The sequence below is a fragment of the Neodiprion fabricii genome, chromosome 7, assembly GCF_021155785.1.
Source record: "Neodiprion fabricii isolate iyNeoFabr1 chromosome 7, iyNeoFabr1.1, whole genome shotgun sequence".
Lineage (NCBI taxonomy): Eukaryota > Metazoa > Arthropoda > Insecta > Hymenoptera > Diprionidae > Neodiprion > Neodiprion fabricii.
Window position 1 is genome coordinate 7,316,404 of NC_060245.1, and position 23,422 is coordinate 7,339,825.

A 23,422-nucleotide genomic window follows, 5' to 3' on the forward strand; every position below is an offset into this window, starting at 1 on the left:
TTTCAAGAAAGCTGGTTAAGGATGAGCCAAGGATCAGAAAAAGGAAACAAAATACGTTCAAAAAATCTCCAGTGGTGTTGCTAATGGCGCTAATGATTATAGTGAACTAGAATAAATCAACTTCGCCCTGAAATGTGATTGAAATGAATCTGAACGAAATTTTAAGAACGCAAGCTAAAATCTCATAACAATTTGAAAAAGGCTTTGTAATCAGAATGTTCGAATTGATTTAACTCTGGTGTTTCATTTCCGAATCCGATATTTTTGGTCTAATTTTATTCGCCATTCGGATCTCTGTATTAAGATTGTTTGACAAGTTTACCAACAGTCATGAATAAAGTGAGGTAAAAGTAAATTTGTGCTAGTAGCCTAGTGGCCTAGCCAAAATTATTTTACACAAAAAATTGTTTCCATACAAAATTGTAAATATGCATAGTTTATCATAAAAACTTGTATTTTTTCTATTAAAAAATCTACAACATACTACGATTTTTAACGAGGTAAATACGGTAAAATACTGGTTTGTTAATGATCACATTTGCACAACACAACTGTACTATGTGATGCAAAATTTCTCAAACATCTTTCAGTTGATTCGAGGAATCTGATTAGCGAAACGAGTCCAAAAACATATTAAAATAGGATCAAGAACACCAGAGGTCAATGATTTTGTACGTTCAAATTGTATCGCATTGCGTCAATTTTTTTGAATCGTTATAAATTGTGTTCATTCGAATGAGCTTATATCCATTTCTGTCACATATGTGACAGTGTTTTTTTTTTCATTCGTATTCACCGTATAATCGGCGCGACTAAAGTTGATGAAGAATTTTTGAACAGCGGATGTGTAATACCGCCAACCTTTGCATCAGCGAGTCAGATGGATTTAAACCATGGTTTGCAGGTTCTTATTAACTTCCGTCGACTGTCGAGGAACGTTTCTATACACACTTCATGCAGAATGCATGGATTCACCTGAAGCGATATTCTATTCATATAAGTTTCAATGCTCGTTCGACATGTTCGCTTTATAGTTTCACGTGTCTCTTTATAGACCGGTATAAGTAGCTAAGGCGATCAGTGTTCAACACGAATGCATAAGACAAGTTGAAACAAGTATGCGGGAAAGCCTTCACCTGGAAATCCCGCTGTAGTAACAGCACTCGATGCTATTATTCATCATTATATACTGCACGGTATCGGCGTTTTGTGCCATTTCAGAATTCGTGCATCTGTGCATTGAATACAATTACGTATGCATAAGTTCCTCAGACGCGTCTGCAGAGTGAAGATTTTTGCGAGCCTGTATACACGGAGGGAAAGGAATTCTTGAATTAAGAAAATAGATTTTGTTAGAGTCCATTTACTTCGATCTAGTATCCTTTGTTTGTTCCAAATACGATGACCTCAGTTCAACAATTTCGATTTAGTTAGTTTGTCAGAATGATTCAGTCGAGCGAATTCCTTGATTCAACGAAAGCCTTTCTTGTCGCGATCGAGTGAAGTGTTGATTCGAGTGAATCTTTTAATGTGTTTCCGGAACTGAGTCAACTGAATATCATTTCATTTCAAGTTTGTGTATTGTTCCTGCAAATTTCATTTTCGTTGACAGAAACAATTAGATACTTCAAATAAAATCAGTACACGAATCTAGCCAGCAAAAACTTACATCGATCGAATGCCATACTTTGTTGATCCAATCGGAGCTTGTTTGGCGTAACTCGTTGAATCAGTTGCACCGATTTGTTTAAGAGGTGAAAGAAACGTCACGTGCTTTGAAACAAGTAGAGAATATATTCATCGCAAACATCGGTATACTAGTACTATGAAGGGCCACTAGGCGGTGAACTTTCTCGCTACGGAATTAGTTTCAGAGATAGTAATAAAACCGGGTAGGCGGCTTAGAAGTTAGATACGGATAATGTGATATAAACTTATCATCAGACCTGTTACAAGTGAAGAAAGCATAATACCAAGTTTTGGGTCATCAAAATTAATGTTGACTACAAATAAACAAAGGCTAATGGCACAAGTTCAGTTTAGACTTTTATATACCCAACAATAAGCTTTCGGTTTTCATCCATTAAATATCGAGTAAGTCCCACAAAATATTCACTAAACAGAATGATAAATGACATCGTTCGAAGAATGTGTTTTGTACGCTTGAATAATTCTAATGTTCAGTAAATGCAAAAGATTTTTGTAACAACAGATTTCGTCACATGTTCAAACCATTGAACTACCGACTCAACTAAACATGTAATGAAACAAGCTCAATTTGTTTTGATAAAAAAATTTCAATCACACATTTTCCTGATCCAAAATTCACATTATCACCGTGAAACTCACGTCGTGTTATCTTGAATAAATTGGTAATCAGCATGATCATTCAAAGGTTTGATTCAATTCCATATTGTGAGGTTGTCACAAGTATTTCGTCCGAAAAAATTACTTCGTCGAATTAAGTAAGCATTGTGTTCGCCAAATATCGTTGAATCAAACGAATATCCCTTGGCTCAAACAATCCTTTCCCTCGGTGCGTATACACTGTATATCACAGTCGTGTTTTGGTCCGAATTCATTAGGCACGAGCCGGGGAAAGAACAGGGAAGGGAGGCTTAATGTATTCGACAAATAAGTGGTAATCGTTATAATAACAACGCAGTGAGCACCTTGTATAACCTAATGAATATTGCCTAAAACCTGCTTCACTCAACCATTGCCCTTTCAAAACCCGAGATAGTGTGTAACAGGTATAAAGTCTATTATCGTTGTTGCGTACTCATCGCACCGTGGCGAATCCCCCGAGCATTAAAGGGGCGAGAGAGGAACTGCTCTAGAAGCTCGACGATTAAACGGGTAGGAAGGTACTCGTCAATTTTTAATCAAAACCAGTCACGGATCGCTTCGTTTTCAGTACCGTTCGGTATGTTGGGGCTAAATTTTTGATCACTCTCTAAACAGAGAGAGAGAGAGAGAGAGAGAAAGGGAGAAGGATGAAAATGGAAGAGCAGGAAAGGGGAAAGAAAAATTGGTTTCGATCAAAATTTCCAAGGATCAATTGCTTTTCTTCAACATTTATGCACGTATGCCGAATTTCATGAAAATCCTAATTCATCGAGCTTACAAAAGAGGTTGGAACATTGAATCATCGAATACTCAGATGATTTCAATTTCACAGTGGTCAAAATTCAGGTTACTTTTAATTCCCAGAAGTCGATGTTTGGTAATCTTTACTATTCAAAGATTCGTTGGTGTGTTTGACGAAAAGTTTGATCTAGACACGTTGAGCCGTTGAGAGATTTTCTCCGACTCGAAGTTTTGTCGAACTGAAAAATAGTTCGAGATAATGGTTAATCTATATTTCAATGATCCGTTCGACAGTTTTCCTTTTCAATAGCGTTGCATGTCAACTTTATTCGTGCATTAACGACCTGGGAAACACCCACTTGGGCTTATGAATATTCCCAGAAGGTTGTTCGACTTGTGAACAAGTTGTAAGAACATATCCAACGCTCTTTCACGATCCAGTTGGAAAAGTTTGAAAGTTTTTTTTTTTACCTGTATCTCCGTGAGTGCATTTATATTCTTATTATTGTTTTTTAGATGTATATACACAGGAGAGAGAGGAGACTCGACCTTCTTGAGAAAATTACGAGTGCGCCAACGTCTTCGCCATTATGCAGACAAGTTTCAGGCTTGACTGCAGAGAGAGTTTAACTCTGCCAGAATATCGTTCTTTCTTTTATCTTCCGTTGTGTTGTTGAGGAAAGAGTGTCGGTCATTTTCATTTAAAGGGGTCGACTATAAAAGTGAGTGAATTCCAGAATTTTTCATCTCTACGACAGATTATTCGATTCGATTAAGGTTTGTTTCACTCAAAAGTACGTTGATCGAGCTTTGCTGAAATACTTTCTTCATTTACGTCAGTCCTTTTGCTGGATGACATTGTTCTTGGAGGGTTCAACCTCTTTTCTACGATCTGGTTTTTTCCAAATGATGATGCTTTTTTCTTCACTAAATTAAAAAAGCCATCGACTTTTTCAAGAAAAATCAAATTTCTACTGTTAGAAATATTCTCGCAAGGGTTGGTTTTATATTTCAAGTTGGCAACACTTGTTCAACATTCAATCAAAATCAGTCGAAACACACTATACAAACATAAGCAGAGATTAATAATCTTAAAATATAATCCACACGTAACATTTTAACCTGTGTCTTTTGTTTTAAATAAACCTGAGATACCAGCATTGACTTCACATAGTCGCAATTTTCTTGGTAAAAAAAAAAAAAAAAAAATCAACCGGAACTTTGCCCGCAAAAAATGGATGAAACCCGAACGTCGAACGAGGAGCATTATCGAAAGGAGTTGATTTTGGAGGGTGTCAAAATGTACGAACGATACGTAACGCTGCATCGACGTTTGCTGCAACCGGTCGGACTTTGGCCGAGAAAAGCTCGTTGGAATAACTTGACTTGCTGTATCTACGAAGCGAATGCGTTTGTTAATATTTCCTGGATGATTCTCGTCTCGTCGAGCCAATATTTTTCCATTTGGGATGCTCGAGATAACTTCTTTGAGGTGATGGAGATCATCAGCGCCATGACGACAGCCTTCTTGATTATACACAAGGTGAGCTTTGAAAGTTGTGAGCTGCATTTTCGATCTTTTCAAGATCTTAGCGACCCTAGAATAATTATGCCTATGCATAGTAACAATAATTTGAATTAATAACTCGGTCATATGAAAGAGTAAACGCATTTTTTCAGTTCACGAAATCAATTCAACTATCTAAACTTAATTGAACACAATTTTTTACTGAGAAACAATGATCAACTTCTCTGAAAAGTTACACCTTATGCGGTCATTATTATAAAATCACTGAAGAAGTTTCCAAAAATTTTCAGAGCTTGTTTTGATATTGTGTAAAATTTTTTAATGTACAGCATCTATTCAGTGAGTTTCAAATTTGACTAACAGCCGCAAACGAGATTCGGATATTGAAACGTTTGTCAGTCAGTCGATTTATCGTGTGATATAAATAATCGATGAAAAACAACCACGAAGTTGATATTGGGTATTAGATATTTATATTTACGGAACGTCGAATTAAATCTCGGTCAATCGCTACTTCCTGCCTGCTTTGTAAAAATCGGAAATCAGAACGCGCCTTTGAATATTGGAAAAACATTAAACTGCGATTACCTCGAAAACAGGAGAACTTCAAGTGATTCGGAGCTTAATGTTTCATATCCTCTCGACAGCTCTGAATAACTTGAATCCAAGGATATATGTATACTGCTAGCAGGGAATGGATTTGCAGCTTCATTGAATTTCGATAACAAAATATGTATATCCAGTACACCGATTGTCACAACGATCAAAATTCGTTTCAATTAAATGCCTGACAATCGTTAAAGATCAGAAACTATTATTATTATTATCTGGAAAAGTAGAGGTTTTTTAGGCTTCATTTTTCCGGAATTCTTGGCTTTATTCCACGCGGTTCTAGGTCATAAGAACTGTTACAATAATTTATAAACCGAAAAATGAAGTAACTCTTGGTCGAAGAATCACTTGTCAGAGTGCAATAAATTTTTTTTACGGAAAACAAAACGAATCCATAGCTCGGAAAAGAGGGGATAGTTTTTCTTACGGCGCAACACCTGAGGAAATAAAAATGACGCCGATAAGTGAAAAAACGTAATTCTTGACACAAAGAATAAAAGTTTCCGTTGAATTGAATAGAAAACTTGTGAACTTAATGTAGCAAAAATTCTAGATCGAAGTCTGCGAGAAAACAATCGGCATTTAATACAACAACTTCGGCAAATATTCAAACGCGTCAAATTTGCTCGAGCAAATTATTGTTTGTTTTGAATAAAAAATTAGTATTTGTCAACAACTACTCCGGATTCACCGTGTGTACAATAACACACGTCTGAAAAGAAATCTTACTTCGGAATAAAAATATTACAGATACGAAGGTTTTCAATATGCCGAATCCATGTATCTGCTTTCCATTTTTTTCTATCACGTATATATTAAATGATATGATTTTTTTCCTATTGTTCAAAATTCAGAATTTGTTGTGTTTTGTTTTTGCATTAACACTACTTTAATCTATTTAAATAGTAATCCCAGGACACATTGCAACGGAAAATGGTCAGACGGAATGCTTGCAGATTTCTTTTTGATCGATTCGCCGTGAAATTTCCAATCGATGATACGTGAAAAGAGAACGAGAGTTTTTAATAATTGAAGATTTTAACTTTATAACTTTTCTTTCTTATGAATGTTATTGCCATCTTTGTTGGTAACTTGTAAGAAAAAATAGGGTTTTATTTGAGAAAAAAAAAGAAATAAAACATTACACGAAAATTATACGTGATACATATTTTTTATTACTATATTTCGATTCGTGAGCATCAAATCAATTATAACTACACTTAATGACAAGAAGGAGAAGACAATGTTTTTTTTTTTTTTATCTTTTTATGCAGATCCGTGTAATCGAACACAACTCAAAATCAGTATGTTTCGTTCCGCAGGCTTTCACGCTGTTATTCAAACGTTCAAAAATACGAGAAATCGATGATACAATTCGCGAATTATGGATCGACGGATGGTGCAGACACAATGCGTCGGTTCGCCGAAAGATGACGATGGTAGCCGGAGTGACGAAAACCCTGACGTTGATTTACCTTACTCTGATAATAATCACTGTAATAAATTTTGCCGTTTCACCAATGGTTTCGCTTTATACCCAAAGGGCGGCAAATCTCTCCGAGGGTGAAATCGTCTACGTTCTTCCATACCTGGCGCAGGTGCGTTATTTTCATACCTTAAGAAATTTCAAGAATTCATGTCTCAATAAACAAATATTCAATTTGATCGGAGTTTGTTTCGTTCGAAAGAATGCGTTTTTTTTTCTTTTTTTTTTTTTTTTTTTAGAATTAATTAATACGAAGCACTGTTATCGACAATCACGTTAAATGTTTCGCTTTACTTTAAATTTGGAGAAAATATACGTGAAGTTTTGACCCTCTGTGCCACGTTTCAACTATTCTATCTTCTTTCTGTTCATCGTATTTCTATCTTTGTTAATTAAATTTAAAACAATCGTAAGTTTTTATTGACGGATGAAATTGCGATTTCAAACGGTCGTAATTGCGATGAGAAATAAAAGGTAAAATCGTTTCTTGACGAAGAGGCTAAACTGTCCAAGAATGCTGTTCCCAAATTTGAAGTTAATCGGTTTAGCCATTTTTTAAACGTGTCACCGAGAAAAATCGTCAATTTTTACGGATTAATTCTATTGAAGAAATACGCAAATAAATCTCGGTCCAGGTCATTTTTAATGAGACGAACTCCAATCGATTGAATAATTTTTGTCAACGCGTAAGTTCTCGGAACTCACTTTCTTTTTTAACCGTCACTCTACTAGTCGTCCCTAACACGTAAATTAATTAATCTTCCAAACTATGCGAAATCCCGTGTGTAGAAAAACCGTTTCCACCCCTTATTCGTGTCTCTTGTTCGTGAAACTTTTCCAGAGTTCGAATTAAACTGAAAATTTAGATGATTCGAAACTTTGTTTTTTCGTAAAAGTTCGATATCTTTACTTCAAGTTTCGCCACCAAATAATTCGGAATTAGGCGTTTTGAAAATATTTGGAATTCGGAACTTCAACCCCGCCCTGTCAATCAGTATATTTCCAATCCACTTACTGCGATGTTTCTTCAACTTATTACCCATTTCCGCACATTATATGAAGCATTACAATAATCATGTTGAATAAATCAAATGCATCAACATCAACGATGGGCTTATACAGTTTCCCGGTGTGGACATAAGAAACCAAACGAACTACACGATGTGTTACATCGCCTCCAGTATCGTCAGTATTCCGATTATTCTCTACGCTGCTGGAACGGACATTTTTTACATTTCATACATAACCCAGATATCGCTACAGTTCGATTTACTGACGCTGGAAATCAGCGAACTTTTCGACGAACAGAAGACTGACAAATCGCCATCACCCAGCAGAGTCGAAAAATCAAAGATACAGAAGTTTGCCTTCAAGAAATGCGTACAAAAACACCAGAAACTGATCAGGTGAATTTATTTCAATTTCTTCAGAACCAATATCTTCCATCTAAAGATGAAAATTTATCTCCATTATTCGGACGTGCGATTGACCGTTACGCCAATCCAACTGAGCGTATCGACTTTTCTCTTTTTCCGTTCGCAGCTCGGGTCGGATAATGGAACAGCTCTTCTCCCAAATTCTATTCGGCATATGTGTCGTCAGCACTGTCTCGATGTGCGCAGTTATGTTTGAAACTATAGTGGTGAGTTTCTCTCCTTGAACTGAAACAACGTATTGTAGCTACAGAGTGAATAGACCAGACAGAAGAACGACATCATATCGTAGTGACGTTTTTTTTTTTTTTTTCTATTTTACTTTTGCTTGTTCAACAAAGAGCGAGTAATAGTCCAGTCAAAATAGATCTGTATTCGAGATATGGCTCCATTTTTATGAACAGGGGTTTTCACCTTCAGGAACTCAAATCTGAAATCATGTTTCAACTGCGTAGCTGGCGTTTTTGAAAAACAGCAATACGCTAAGAGAAATTTTTAGTTCCGGTTAAAGCTCAGTCCTTGACTATTTTCATTTTTTTACCAGAATCGAAAAATATAGTTCTAGGTAGAAAATGAAAATTAGTTTTATAGCTGTTACCGGAAAGTCTGGTATCCGTTACTATTCTTTCTCATTACGATCACTGTTGCTATATTTTCTTGCAACTGTTGAGAAAATTTAATGCTTGTGCAAGAATGAATTGACGTTAAAGTCTTGTTTAAATAAAAAAGTAGAGTAAACCGAAGAAACTGATTTTGCGTTGCAATTACCAAAAAAGGATCGACAATAGCGGAAAATGTTTACGCGTACCTCGTTTTTCGTAATGCCAACAATATTCGAATAGTTTTTCAACGATACCTGTTTTACTGAATTTTTCTAGTTAATTTAACAAATGAAATTTAAATTTTTCTCAGTTTTCTGACGTTTTTTGCATTTTCCTCAAAAACTGATATTGTTAGATGACAAATGACATGACCATCGTACAGAGTGGAAAATTCTACATCGAATTATGTTGTCATATGTAAGAAACGGAGTCGGATTAACGAATTAAGAAAAAAGAAATCCTACTTATCGACGGCATCTGGGATTTTGGTGAAATTATTTCTTTTTTCTTATTTAGATAATCCGACTCCGTTGCCGACATGTGAGGACATAATTCGATGCAGTATTTTCCGCTCTATACGATAGTCGAGTCATTTTTTATCTATAAATAGCAGTTTTTTAGGAAATCCCGAATATTTTTAATTCAGACCTTTTTTGACCGGCCTATAATACCGAAAATACAACTCATCTGAATTGCGAATTTCAGGCAAGTCACAATCAGCACGGAAACACCACCCAGTTCACGCTGTACCTAATTTTCGAAGTAACCGAGGTCTTCATCTATTGCTGGTTTGGAAATATTTTAGTGGACAAGGTAAGAATATCAAGGTCGCAGATAGTTAGAGATAACCTTTTGACATCCTAATTTTGTCGACGAATCTTCAGCTTTTATCAACTTTTCTTGCGTGTCATGTCAGCCATTAATTACCGTCAACCCGTTCAACAAATTATAAAACAATGTAAATTTACTTGAACTTCACTGTTTTTATACTTCAGAGTATGCTGCTATGTCAGGAGGCTTACTGCACGAAATGGTACAACGCAGATACGATCTTGCAGAAGGATTTGATGATGGTAATGACGAGAGCTCAACAGCCGATATACGTGAGCGCCTGCGGTTTTGTCGTAATATCGCTGAATGTCTGCACAAAGGTGAGGCAACATGCACATCCATGATATCGTGTAAGAAGTATAAGAAATAAGTGTACGTGCATAAATGATCACATATTTTCAGATACTGAATACCGCAGCGTCATATTTCACACTTATTCGCAAGATGTACTAACAACCCAATCGCTGCACTGTTTGGAAGTCTGTAAATTGTTGCATGAAAATTTGTCCAGTGATTTTCTATGCGATCAATTTTCATGGTCTTTTCGAGGATAGTGAATTGATGTTAAGGAATAGCGAAAAAAATCAAAGTCTTATTTTAGTAATCACACATTTTGCGAGTTGTTTGAACATTTGAATAAAGTATGAAAGACTTGAATAAATTATAAATCTCAATTTCATTACCGCCTATGACGACGCCTGAATCTAAAGAAAGTTCGTTTCTGGGATGGCTGACTCCATCGATACATCGGTCGATCAAGTTAAGTGGCTAATTGTTGTGCAACAAAACCTCTTTAACTAGTTTCAAGTTTTTTCAGGGAACCGAACCGTCCGCTAAATGGTCGCTCCTGTCAAATAAGTTGTAAGTATTTGCGATCTTCTGATTCGGAGTATAATCCAACAAGAAATTCATGCATCTACGAGACCATGTCGGTTTTTGATATCAATCTGTAATCAAAAAATCCGCAGAAGCTATTAAGACTTGGTATTGATCCTCCTCATTATCGCCATCATAGAGAAATTTTTATCTGTGTAAAATATTGATGGTCTGTGCAAAGTGGAAACTTTTTTACTTTACAGACAATTTCAAAATATCACACACGTGCGCGCAAAAGTTTACTTTGGCACTTGACACGAATTTCACTCGCAGGGCTTGAAAAATATTGCAAGCAATTTGGGCGTGAACCTTTTGAAATCACTCGTGAAAAAAATGTTCTCGTTACGCCCTTGTTGCATAGACTTCTATTACTGCGTGATTGAAGTTTGGATGTATCTCTAGAGAAATGTTCAATCGTGATTTTCGCATTGTCAAATAGGCATTGCCGAGTGATTATTCAACTCAATCCTCACTTTATCGATCAGGGGATCACATTTCAGGCCTTCGTCTGATGACCATAGTCAGCTAATTTTTTACACTAACAATAAGCTCAACAATTCATAGCTCGGATGAAATCAGCCACATTGTTGTCATTACATGGGCTAACAATTATTTCCACTATGTAGACAAGGAACTAAAGCCACGGGAAAAATGATTCAAAAATGAACTCAAAATCCTCATCTGTCTCGGTCACCGTCCGAACATCGTCAGCCTCCTTGGCGATTGCACTAACAATAAGAATCATGATAATGGTAAGTGTTTCTACCTATTGAAATTTCTTATGTGGATCCTGACCGGTCAGTTCTTATTTTTAGTCATCGTGGAATTTTGGCGCTTTGGGAACTTGCACGACTACAGTGCTGCTGCAGGTAAAAGTTTGTCGAAGAATTGGATACCGACTCTGAGGAAATCAATGATTCCAATTCTGATGCCGATCCGATCGACGTCAAATCCCATAGATGAGCTATTCCGATACGTGATTAGCTAAGTCTCAAGTAAACCCAAGAATCATCTTCGAGTTTTAGTACTTAGTTCATGAAAATGTCGACGATATGAGTCATAAGTGGTGTTTAGGAACGTCCTGGCCCTGCATTTTCTCGTCACGGATAGATCGTTACAACAATCAGTTACACTTGCTCGCGAACACTATACTCATATAAATACTTTCTTGCATACGTGTATAATTGCGATGGTAGAGTATCTTATTTTTGTAGATTGCCGCGTGCTCTTTCCGAATTTTCACTTTGCCACCTGCGATCCTGAAACCAGGGGAGATTTTTCACTAAGATTTCTCCGATTCGCCTAGTTTCAAACGGAAGTAATGTATAAGTGCTTGATCAAATTGTTGAGCGAGGAGGCATGCCTTCAGTCACACAGCGTCGACGTCACATGCAGTCAATCAATCAATCAATGTGTCCCTGTTATTAGAAGAGCTCCTCGGTTCTCCTGCGCTCCTGATACCAGGAGTAATTTTTGGCTGAAATTTTTCTGAATCACTTAGGTCCAAGAGAAAATGGCGGGAAAATTAGCGATCACATGCCCTCTTCATCAAGCAGGCATGCCTTCAATCACACAGCGTCGACATGACATGCAGTCGATCAATGTGTCCCTGTGTTTAGAAGAGCTCCTCGGTTTTTCTGCGCTCCTGATACTCGAAGCATGCATGCCTTCAGTCATACAGCGTCGACATCGCATGCAGTCAATCAATCAATGTGTCCCTGTTTTTAGAAGAGCTCCTCGGGTCTCCTGTGCTCCTGATACCAGGAGTAATTTTTAGCTGAAATCTCTCCGAATCACTTAGGTCCAAGAAAAAATGGCGGGAAAATTAGCGATCACATGCCCTCTTCATCAAGCAGGCATGCCTTCAATCACACAGCGTCGACATGACATGCAGTCGATCAATGTGTCCCTGTGTTTAGAAGAGCTCCTCGGTTTTTCTGCGCTCCTGATACTCGAAGCATGCATGCCTTCAGTCATACAGCGTCGACATCGCATGCAGTCAATCAATCAATGTGGCCCTGTTTTTAGGAGAGCTCCTCGGGTCTCCTGTGCTCCTGATACAAGGAGTCATTTTTAGCTGAAATTTCTCCGAATTGTTTGGGTCTAAGAGAAAATGGCGGGAAAATTAACGATCACATGCCCTCTTAATCAAGCAGGCATGCCTCTAGTCACACAGCATCGACATTACATGCAGTCAATCAATGTGTCCCTGTTCTCAGAAGAGCTCCTCGGGTCTCCTGTGCTCCCGATACCAGGACTCATTTTTAGCTAAAATTTCTCCGAATTGCTTAGGTCTAAGAGAAAATGGCGGGAGAATTAGCGATCACATGCCCTCTCAATCAAGCAGGCATGCCTTTAGTCACACAGCGTCGACATCACATGCAGTTGATCAATGTGTTCCTGTGTTGAGAAGAGCTCCTCGGTTCTCCTGCGCTCCTGATACCAGGAGTAATTCTTGGCTGAAATTTCTCCGAATCGCTTAGTTTCTATGAGAAATGGCGGGAGAATTAGCGATCACATGCCCTCTCAATCAAGCAGGCATGCCTTCAGTCACACAGCGTCGACATGGCATGCAGTCAATCAATGTGTCCCTGTTTTTAGAAGACCTCCTCGGCTTAGATGCGCTCCTGATACAAGCAGTAATTTTTCGCTGAAATTTCTCCGACTTACTCAATGCCCAGAGGAAGTGGCACAAAAGTAGCGATTAAAGGCTGACGCCGACTAGACCGCGGCGGACGGCGGCGGACGGCGGCGAAATTTTCGCTCATACAGTTATCCATATAGGTGTTCACACTAGACGGCGGCGGACCGCGGCAATTTTTCGCGTAGTTCCAGGTTGGGAATATTTCGGCGGTGCGCCGCGCATCGCCGCGCATCGCCGTCGTCTAGTGTGAACACCCGACCGATGCCGAAATTCATCCCAAGTATAAAAATAGGGAAACCTGCGTTACTTTGATGTAAATGGTTATGGTTTACAAGGATTCTTTTCATTCTCTCCGCTGTTCTTGCGAAAAATAAATGTATTCATTTTTACATCTTAAATAAATCCTACGGATATTAAATAAATGTTACGCAAGTAATTACTTCATTTTTAAAGAAATTTAAGTAAATGTGAGTTTTAGAACAACAAGTTATGATCAACGGATTATTTTATGTAAAAAATTTATTTTTTTCTCATTGTTCGGGTATGATGCTGATTTCATGAAGACTGTTTTTTATTTTGCGTATTAATTTTTATGCATAAGAAATGAGAGAGTATATTTTGAGCTAAAATTTATTTCATTTTTACTATACATATATTATATGTATAATAGGGTGTTTCAAAATAAAAAAATTCACGATTTTCCAACGAGCCACACCTGAAATAGTTTAGGTAGAAACAAAAATTCTGGCGAAAGATGAGCATTGTCGGTTGATTTTTAATCCTTTTTTCCTTTTTATCGAATTTATGATGGACAATTGTTAGTAATTTTTTTTCGTGTTAAACACTTCTTCATCTGAGCTATCCATAATGAGTAATCAAGAAGTAGTGGCAAATATGCATGATTATTTATTGTGTGCCCATGACGACTGAGACAAATCGTGGTCATCAGATAATTGATAAATATCTCTTTTTCGTAGAAACAGTATCGGCGGGTGGTCACGCGACTATAGTGGGCGCATCTCACGGTAACTGCGCCGCGGTCCGCCGCGGTCCGCCGCGGTGCAGTGGGTGTCAGCCTTAACTTTTAAAATGTCCTACCATTTCCGAACACCTCCAACCATCCTATTTACCTATATTACTAGATTAGCTATTATATGAAAAGAGAAGAATTATTCACTTCGAAATGGAATTCTATTCGACGCGCGCTCGATGTATTCCATAACATTAGTATTCCTAATTATTTCAACAACTTTTCATTTGCTCTCTCGATCTTGAATTTTCGTAGGCATATAACCAAAACGCTGTTCTAGCTAGTCGAGAGTGAAGTATCTACGTTGGGTAGAGAAGCAAAATTGTTTTTCGAAAAGTATTCGGATGGATAAAAATTCAGAGTAACTGTAATACATCACGGATGCGCTAATTTTGAACGAGATGAAATGGATGCTTCGTATATGAGATAGTATTTAACGCTGCGTAGTGATTTAAAGACCTAAAAAGGTGATAGGAAGAGAAAGAACGAAGCTTCTTAACACTTCGAGTGTATTTTAACACACATTTGAAAGATACGAGCAAAATTTTTCATCATCCAACTGTCGCAGAACGGCAGCGTTATCGGCTGACCCGTTAAGTAAAGGATATATCTTCAGTCAACGGCTGACCATCGAAGGGCCTGGCCGCTTGAGTCTGGAATCGGCAGGACAGATAAGGTGTGTATTTCTTGTATGAAATGTGAACACTAGAATCATTATACATCATATCATATCATCATACATCATACATCATACATCGTACATCATACATCATACATCATACATCATACATCATCATACCTAGTATTACAGTTCGAAACCAAAGTTTGAATTTTCGGATGTTCGGAAAGTGACGTCACCAATCTAAAATCGGCTAGCCGAGTTCCTCAGTCTGGTAACAACCGCGGAGTAGAGCGGACGGTTGAGAGTCGCGCTCCGCAAACTTCGAGTACCGGGTTCTCAACCTCCCGGATCCCGCGCTTCGGGTCCGCTACGTATTTCGAGTACCGGGTTCTCAACCTCCCGGATCCCGCGCTTCGGGTCCGCTACGCGGTGAAACTCGACTTCCAGGATAAGCGCTCCGTGGTTCCTGGTTCATTTTTACAATAAATTATTTCAATTAGTTTTTCGCGCAAGCTGAAATTCAGTAGCTGTCGGTCCGCTAATAAAATTTCTCGACTTCCAGGATAAGCGCTCCGTGGTTCCTGGTTCACGTTTACAATAAATTATTTCAATTCGTTTTTCGCGCGAGCTGAAATTCAGTAGCTGTCGGTGCGCTAATAAAATTTCTCGACTTCCAGGATAAGCGCTCCGTGGTTCCTGGTTCACGTTTACAATAAATTATTTCAATTCGTTTTTCGCGCAAGCTGAAATTCAGTAGCTGTCGGTCCGCTAATAAAATTTCTCGACTTCCAGGATAAGCGCTCCGTGGTTCCTGGTTCACGTTTACAATAAATTATTTCAATTCGTTTTTCGCGCAAGCTGAAATTCAGTAGCTGTCGGTGCGCTAATAAAATTTCTCGACTTCCAGGATAAGCGCTCCGTGGTTCCTGGTTCACGTTTACAATAAATTATTTCAATTCGTTTTTCGCGCAAGCTGAAATTCAGTAGCTGTCGGTCCGCTAATGAAATTTCTCGACTTCCAGGATAAGCGCTCCGTGGTTCCTGGTTCACGTTTACAATAAATTATTTCAATTTGTTTTTCGCGCAAGCTGAAATTCAGTAGCTGTCGGTCCGCTAATGAAATTTCTCGACTTCCAGGATGAGCGCTCCGTGGTTCCTGGTTCACGTTTACAATAAATTATTTCAATTCGTTTTTCGCGCAAGCTGAAATTCAGTAGCTGTCGGTCCGCTAATAAAATTTCTCGACTTCCAGGATAAGCGCTCCGCGGTTCCTGGTTCACGTTTACAATAAATTATTTCAATTCGTTTTTCGCGCAAGCTGAAATTCAGTAGCTGTCGGTGCGCTAATAAAATTTCTCGACTTCCAGGATAAGCGCTCCGTGGTTCCTGGTTCACGTTTACAATAAATTATTTCAATTCGTTTTTCGCGCAAGCTGAAATTCAGTAGCTGTCGGTCCGCTAATGAAATTTCTCGACTTCCAGGATAAGCGCTCCGTGGTTCCTGGTTCACGTTTACAATAAATTATTTCAATTTGTTTTTCGCGCAACCCCAAATTCGGTGGCTGTCAGTCCGCTAATAAAATTTCTAGACTTCCAGGATAAGCGCTCCGTGGTTCCTGGTTCACGTTTACAATAAATTATTTCAATTCGTTTTTCGCGCAAGCTGAAATTCAGTAGCTGTCGATCCGCTAATAAAATTTCTCGACTTCCAGGATAAGCGCTGCGTGGTTCCTGGTTCACGTTTACAATAAATTATTTCAATTCGTTTTTCGCGCAAGCTGAAATTCAGTAGCTGTCGGTGCGCTAATAAAATTTCTATAACTTTACAATCTTCTCACAATCTTTTTGGTAAAATATGTCGTTAAAAAAATTATATCAAACCTGACACACTATTTTTGATTTGTTCTCACGCTGAAAATATTTATTAGTATTCGAGGTATAACTCGAGGTGGTTGGCGGTTTTCGTTGGAGGTAGTTAGGGGTGGTTGCGGGTAATCTCGGTGATTCAGGAGGAGGGGGACGAGGATTTGTGCTTGGTGAGTAAAACACTTTCATAATATTTCATGGCAATTGTAATTATATTTTATCTGAAATTTTTCAAACTTCTCATGTTTACATTGAATTATTTTAATTCATTTTTTGCGCAAGCACAATTTCAGTAGCTATGAATAAGCTTATACAATTTATTATATTATTAATTAATTGATTAATATTCCTATAATATTTAATGGCAATTGTAATTATATTTCATCTGGAATATTACAAACTTGTCACGTTCACAATAAATTTTTTCAATTCATTTTTCGTGCTAGCACATATCTAGTAGCTATGAATAATCTGATACAATTTATTATATTATCAATTCATTATTTAATCAATAACTCAATTATATTAATCCTTACACAAAATTTTCGATGTGTTCTTATACTGAAAATATTTATTACTATTCAAGGTATAACCTAAGGTGGTTAAAGGTGGTCGGAGGTGGACGAGAAGGAGGACGAGGAGGGCGAGGATTTGTGCTGGGTGAGTAAAACACTTTTATAATATTTGATGGCAATTGTAATTATATTTCATCTGAAATATTACAAACTTGACACTTTTACAATAAATTATTTCAATTCATTTTTCGTGCAAGCACATATTCAGTAGCTATCAATAATCTTATGCAATTTATTATATTATTAATTAATTAATTATTATTCTTATAATATTTGATGGCAATTGTAATTTTATTTCATCTGAAATATTACAAACTTGTCACTTTCACAATAAATTATTTCAATTCATTTTTCGTGCAAGCACATATTCAGTAGCTATGAATAATCTTATACAATTTATTACATTATTAATCAATTGATTAATTACATTAATCCTTACACAATATTTTTGATATGTTCCCATACTAAAAATATTCATTACTATTCCAGGTATTACCCCAGGTGGTCGGAGCCGGACGAGGAGGAGGACTAGGAGGACGAGGTGGACGAGGAGCAGGCGGGGTGGGTCGTGGGAGAGGACCTCTCCTCTCCTCAAAGGAGGGGAGGGGGAGGGGCAGGGAAGGGGGAGAGGTGGGCGGGGAGGGTGAAGGGACGGGAAGGGACGGGAAGGGAAGGGAGGGGAAGGGAAGGGATTGGGCGGGGTGGGGGAGGGGGAGGTAGGGGGGGGGGGGAGGGGAAGGGGGAGGGAGTGGGAGTGGGAGTGGGAGTGGGAGTGGGTGGGAGGGAGGGAGGGAGGGAGGGCGGGCGGGCGTGTAGGGGGGCGGTACTGCTCTAATAACTCTAACGGGCTTGCATCGACATCCGTCCTCCAGTCTCTCCCTCCCGCCCACCCTCCCGCCCGCCCACCCAACCTCCCTCCCTCCCTCCCTCCCTCCCTCCCACCCTCCCGCCCTCCCCGTCCCCCACACCCTCCTCGCCCCACCCCTTCCCTTCCCTTCCCTTCCCTTCCCTTCCCCTCCCTTCCCTGCCCTTCCCTGCCCCCTCCCCGCCCAACTCACCCTTCCCTGCCCCCCCCCCCCCCTCCTCTGAGGAGAGGAGAGGTCCTCTCCCACGACCCACCCCGCCTGCTCCTCGTCCACCTCGTCCTCCTCCTCGTCCAGCTGGTCCTCCTCCTCGTCCGGCTCCGACCACCTGGGGTAATACCTGGAATAGTAATGAATATTTTTAGTATAGGAACATATCAAAGATATTGTGTAAGGATAAATGTAATTAATCAATTCATTAATAATGTAATAAATTGTATGAGATTATTCATAGCTACTGAATATGTGCTCGCACGAAAAATGAATTGAAATAATTTATTGTAAACGTGACAAGTTTGTAATATTTCAGATGAAATATAATTACAATTGCCATCAAATATTATAAAAGTGTTTTACTCACCCAGCACAAATCCTCGTCCTCCTCGTCCTCCTCCTCGTCCACCTCCGACCACCGCCAACCAGCTCGAGTTATACCACGAATACTAATAAATATTTTCAGCATGAGAACAAATCAAAAATAATAAGCAAGGTTTGATATAATTTTTTTATCGATATTATCTACCAGAAAGATTATGAGAAGATTGTAAAGTTACAGAAATTTTATCAGCGTACTGACAGCTACCGAATTTGGGGTTGCGCGAAGAACGAATTGAAATAATTTATTGTAAACGTGAACCAGGAACCACGGAGCGCTTGTCCTGGAAGTCGAGAAATTTTATTAGCGCACCGACAGCTACTGAATTTCAGCTTGCGCGAAAAACAAATTGAAATAATTTATTGTAAACGTGAACCAGGAACCACGGAGCGCTTATCCTGGAAGTCTAGAAATTTTATTAGCGGACTGACAGCCACCGAATTTGGGGTTGCGCGAAAAACGAATTGAAATAATTTATTGTAAACGTGAACCAGGATCCACGGAGCGCTTATCCTGGAAGTCGAGAAATTTTATCAGCGGACTGACAGCTACTGAATTTCAGCTTGCGCGAAAAACGAATTGAAATAATTTATTGTAAACGTGAACCAGGAACCACGGAGCGCTTATCCTGGAAGTCGAGAAATTTCATTAGCGGACCGACAGCTACTGAATTTCAGCTTGCGCGAAAAACGAATTGAAATAATTTATTGTAAACGTGAACCAGGAACCACGGAGCGCTTATCCTGGAAGTCGAGAAATTTTATTAGCGCACCGACAGCTACTGAATTTCAGCTTGCGCGAAAAACGAATTGAAATAATTTATTGTAAACGTGAACCAGGAACCACGGAGCGCTTATCCTGGAAGTCTAGAAATTTTATTAGCGGACTGACAGCCACCGAATTTGGGGTTGCGCGAAAAACGAATTGAAATAATTTATTGTAAACGTGAACCAGGAACCACGGAGCGCTTATCCTGGAAGTCGAGAAATTTCATTAGCGGACCGACAGCTACTGAATTTCAGCTTGCGCGAAAAACGAATTGAAATAATTTATTGTAAACGTGAACCAGGAACCACGGAGCGCTTATCCTGGAAGTCTAGAAATTTTATTAGCGGACTGACAGCCACCGAATTTGGGGTTGCGCGAAAAACGAATTGAAATAATTTATTGTAAACGTGAACCAGGATCCACGGAGCGCTTATCCTGGAAGTCTAGAAATTTTATTAGCGGACTGACAGCCACCGAATTTGGGGTTGCGCGAAAAACGAATTGAAATAATTTATTGTAAACGTGAACCAGGAACCACGGAGCGCTTGTCCTGGAAGTCGAGAAATTTCATTAGCGGACTGACAGCCACCGAATTTGGGGTTGCGCGAAAAACGAATTGAAATAATTTATTGTAAACGTGAACCAGGAACCACGGAGCGCTTGTCCTGGAAGTCGAGAAATTTCATTAGCGGACTGACAGCCACCGAATTTGGGGTTGCGCGAAAAACGAATTGAAATAATTTATTGTAAACGTGAACCAGGAACCACGGAGCGCTTGTCCTGGAAGTCGAGAAATTTCATTAGCGGACTGACAGCCACCGAATTTGGGGTTGCGCGAAAAACGAATTGAAATAATTTATTGTAAACGTGAACCAGGAACCACGGAGCGCTTGTCCTGGAAGTCGAGAAATTTCATTAGCGGACTGACAGCCACCGAATTTGGGGTTGCGCGAAAAACGAATTGAAATAATTTATTGTAAACGTGAACCAGGAACCACGGAGCGCTTATCCTGGAAGTCGAGAAATTTTATTAGCGCACCGACAGCTACTGAATTTCAGCTTGCGCGAAAAACGAATTGAAATAATTTATTGTAAACGTGAACCAGGAACCACGGAGCGCTTATCCTGGAAGTCGAGAAATTTTATTAGCGGACCGACAGCTACTGAATTTCAGCTTGCGCGAAAAACGAATTGAAATAATTTATTGTAAACGTGAACCAGGAACCACGGAGCGCTTATCCTGGAAGTCGAGAAATTTTATTAGCGCACCGACAGCTACTGAATTTCAGCTCGCGCGAAAAACGAATTGAAATAATTTATTGTAAACGTGAACCAGGAACCACGGAGCGCTTATCCTGGAAGTCGAGAAATTTTATTAGCGGACCGACAGCTACTGAATTTCAGCTTGCGCGAAAAACTAATTGAAATAATTTATTGTAAAAATGAACCAGGAACCACGGAGCGCTTATCCTGGAAGTCGAGTTTCACCGCGTAGCGGACCCGAAGCGCGGGATCCGGGAGGTTGAGAACCCGGTACTCGAAATACGTAGCGGACCCGAAGCGCGGGATCCGGGAGGTTGAGAACCCGGTACTCGAAGTTTGCGGAGCGCGACTCTCAACCGTCCGCTCTACTCCGCGGTTGTTACCAGACTGAGGAACTCGGCTAGCCGATTTTAGATTGGTGACGTCACTTTCCGAACATCCGAAAATTCAAACTTTGGTTTCGAACTGTAATACTAGGTATGATGATGTATGATGTATGATGTATGATGTATGATGTACGATGTATGATGTATGATGTATGATGATATGATATGATGTATAATGATTCTAGTGTTCACATTTCATACAAGAAATACACACCTTATCTGTCCTGCCGATTCCAGACTCAAGCGGCCAGGCCCTTCGATGGTCAGCCGTTGACTGAAGATATATCCTTTACTTAACGGGTCAGCCGATAACGCTGCCGTTCTGCGACAGTTGGATGATGAAAAATTTTGCTCGTATCTTTCAAATGTGTGTTAAAATACACTCGAAGTGTTAAGAAGCTTCGTTCTTTCTCTTCCTATCACCTTTTTAGGTCTTTAAATCACTACGCAGCGTTAAATACTATCTCATATACGAAGCATCCATTTCATCTCGTTCAAAATTAGCGCATCCGTGATGTATTACAGTTACTCTGAATTTTTATCCATCCGAATACTTTTCGAAAAACAATTTTGCTTCTCTACCCAACGTAGATACTTCACTCTCGACTAGCTAGAACAGCGTTTTGGTTATATGCCTACGAAAATTCAAGATCGAGAGAGCAAATGAAAAGTTGTTGAAATAATTAGGAATACTAATGTTATGGAATACATCGAGCGCGCGTCGAATAGAATTCCATTTCGAAGTGAATAATTCTTCTCTTTTCATATAATAGCTAATCTAGTAATATAGGTAAATAGGATGGTTGGAGGTGTTCGGAAATGGTAGGACATTTTAAAAGTTAAGGCTGACACCCACTGCACCGCGGCGGACCGCGGCGGACCGCGGCGCAGTTACCGTGAGATGCGCCCACTATAGTCGCGTGACCACCCGCCGATACTGTTTCTACGAAAAAGAGATATTTATCAATTATCTGATGACCACGATTTGTCTCAGTCGTCATGGGCACACAATAAATAATCATGCATATTTGCCACTACTTCTTGATTACTCATTATGGATAGCTCAGATGAAGAAGTGTTTAACACGAAAAAAAATTACTAACAATTGTCCATCATAAATTCGATAAAAAGGAAAAAAGGATTAAAAATCAACCGACAATGCTCATCTTTCGCCAGAATTTTTGTTTCTACCTAAACTATTTCAGGTGTGGCTCGTTGGAAAATCGTGAATTTTTTTATTTTGAAACACCCTATTATACATATAATATATGTATAGTAAAAATGAAATAAATTTTAGCTCAAAATATACTCTCTCATTTCTTATGCATAAAAATTAATACGCAAAATAAAAAACAGTCTTCATGAAATCAGCATCATACCCGAACAATGAGAAAAAAATAAATTTTTTACATAAAATAATCCGTTGATCATAACTTGTTGTTCTAAAACTCACATTTACTTAAATTTCTTTAAAAATGAAGTAATTACTTGCGTAACATTTATTTAATATCCGTAGGATTTATTTAAGATGTAAAAATGAATACATTTATTTTTCGCAAGAACACGGAGAGAATGAAAAGAATCCTTGTAAACCATAACCATTTACATCAAAGTAACGCAGGTTTCCCTATTTTTATACTTGGGATGAATTTCGGCATCGGTCGGGTGTTCACACTAGACGACGGCGATGCGCGGCGATGCGCGGCGCACCGCCGAAATATTCCCAACCTGGAACTACGCGAAAAATTGCCGCGGTCCGCCGCCGTCTAGTGTGAACACCTATATGGATAACTGTATGAGCGAAAATTTCGCCGCCGTCCGCCGCCGTCCGCCGCGGTCTAGTCGGCGTCAGCCTATTAAATGCCCTGTGACGCAGAGGCACACAGCGTCGATATCACAAGCAGTCAATCAAACAGTCCCTCTTTTTGTTGACTTTCACGGCCCATTTCAAAAGTACCCAAATAGACTTCCACGAAACAAGAAAAAAAAATTGATTCCCGAAATGAGATGCGCTTGCAAACATCATAGGGTAAAGGCGAGTGATGATAAGAAATTCCAATTAATTTGGAATTTTTTCGGGCGTCATACCAACATAGGAAAAATCCTTGGGGAAACTAAGAAATTTACCGGTTGACCATTTCGTGAATTGGCGTCGAATGCCCCTTATAAATCTTCAGTTAACGCTGCAATAAAAAAGTGGAATAACAGAAAGCTGCAAAGCGACTTTATCGATGTTGATTTTCTTTTATCTGCCGAAAAATCAACTCTGAGAAATCAGAACATACAAATTTGTGCCAAGATATTTCAAACGTGTTGTTTACAATTAACTACAAATGAAGTGTTGCATTAAAT

General features: G+C 39.0%; 1 protein-coding gene across 3 annotated transcripts in view; it reads left to right on the forward strand.

Annotated features, from left to right (window-relative positions):
• LOC124186471 (odorant receptor 13a-like) overlaps positions 1 to 10,390 on the forward strand; it is a 95,825-nt gene extending 85,435 nt beyond the window's left edge. For 2 of the 3 annotated variants that reach the window (XM_046578220.1, XM_046578221.1), the window contains 8 exons: positions 3,607 to 3,812; positions 4,242 to 4,633; positions 6,553 to 6,828; positions 7,839 to 8,122; positions 8,259 to 8,358; positions 9,457 to 9,564; positions 9,747 to 9,902; positions 9,985 to 10,390. In XM_046578220.1, the coding sequence (XP_046434176.1) occupies positions 4,325 to 4,633; positions 6,553 to 6,828; positions 7,839 to 8,122; positions 8,259 to 8,358; positions 9,457 to 9,564; positions 9,747 to 9,902; positions 9,985 to 10,035 (1,284 nt within the window). In that variant the 5' untranslated portion in view covers positions 3,607 to 3,812; positions 4,242 to 4,324 and the 3' untranslated portion in view covers positions 10,036 to 10,390. Of the gene's footprint in view, positions 1 to 3,606; positions 3,813 to 4,241; positions 4,634 to 6,535; positions 6,829 to 7,838; positions 8,123 to 8,258; positions 8,359 to 9,456; positions 9,565 to 9,746; positions 9,903 to 9,984 lie in introns of those variants that run through there. The other variant, XM_046578222.1, reaches the window with a different exon arrangement.
• Positions 10,391 to 23,422: the final 13,032 nt, after the last annotated feature.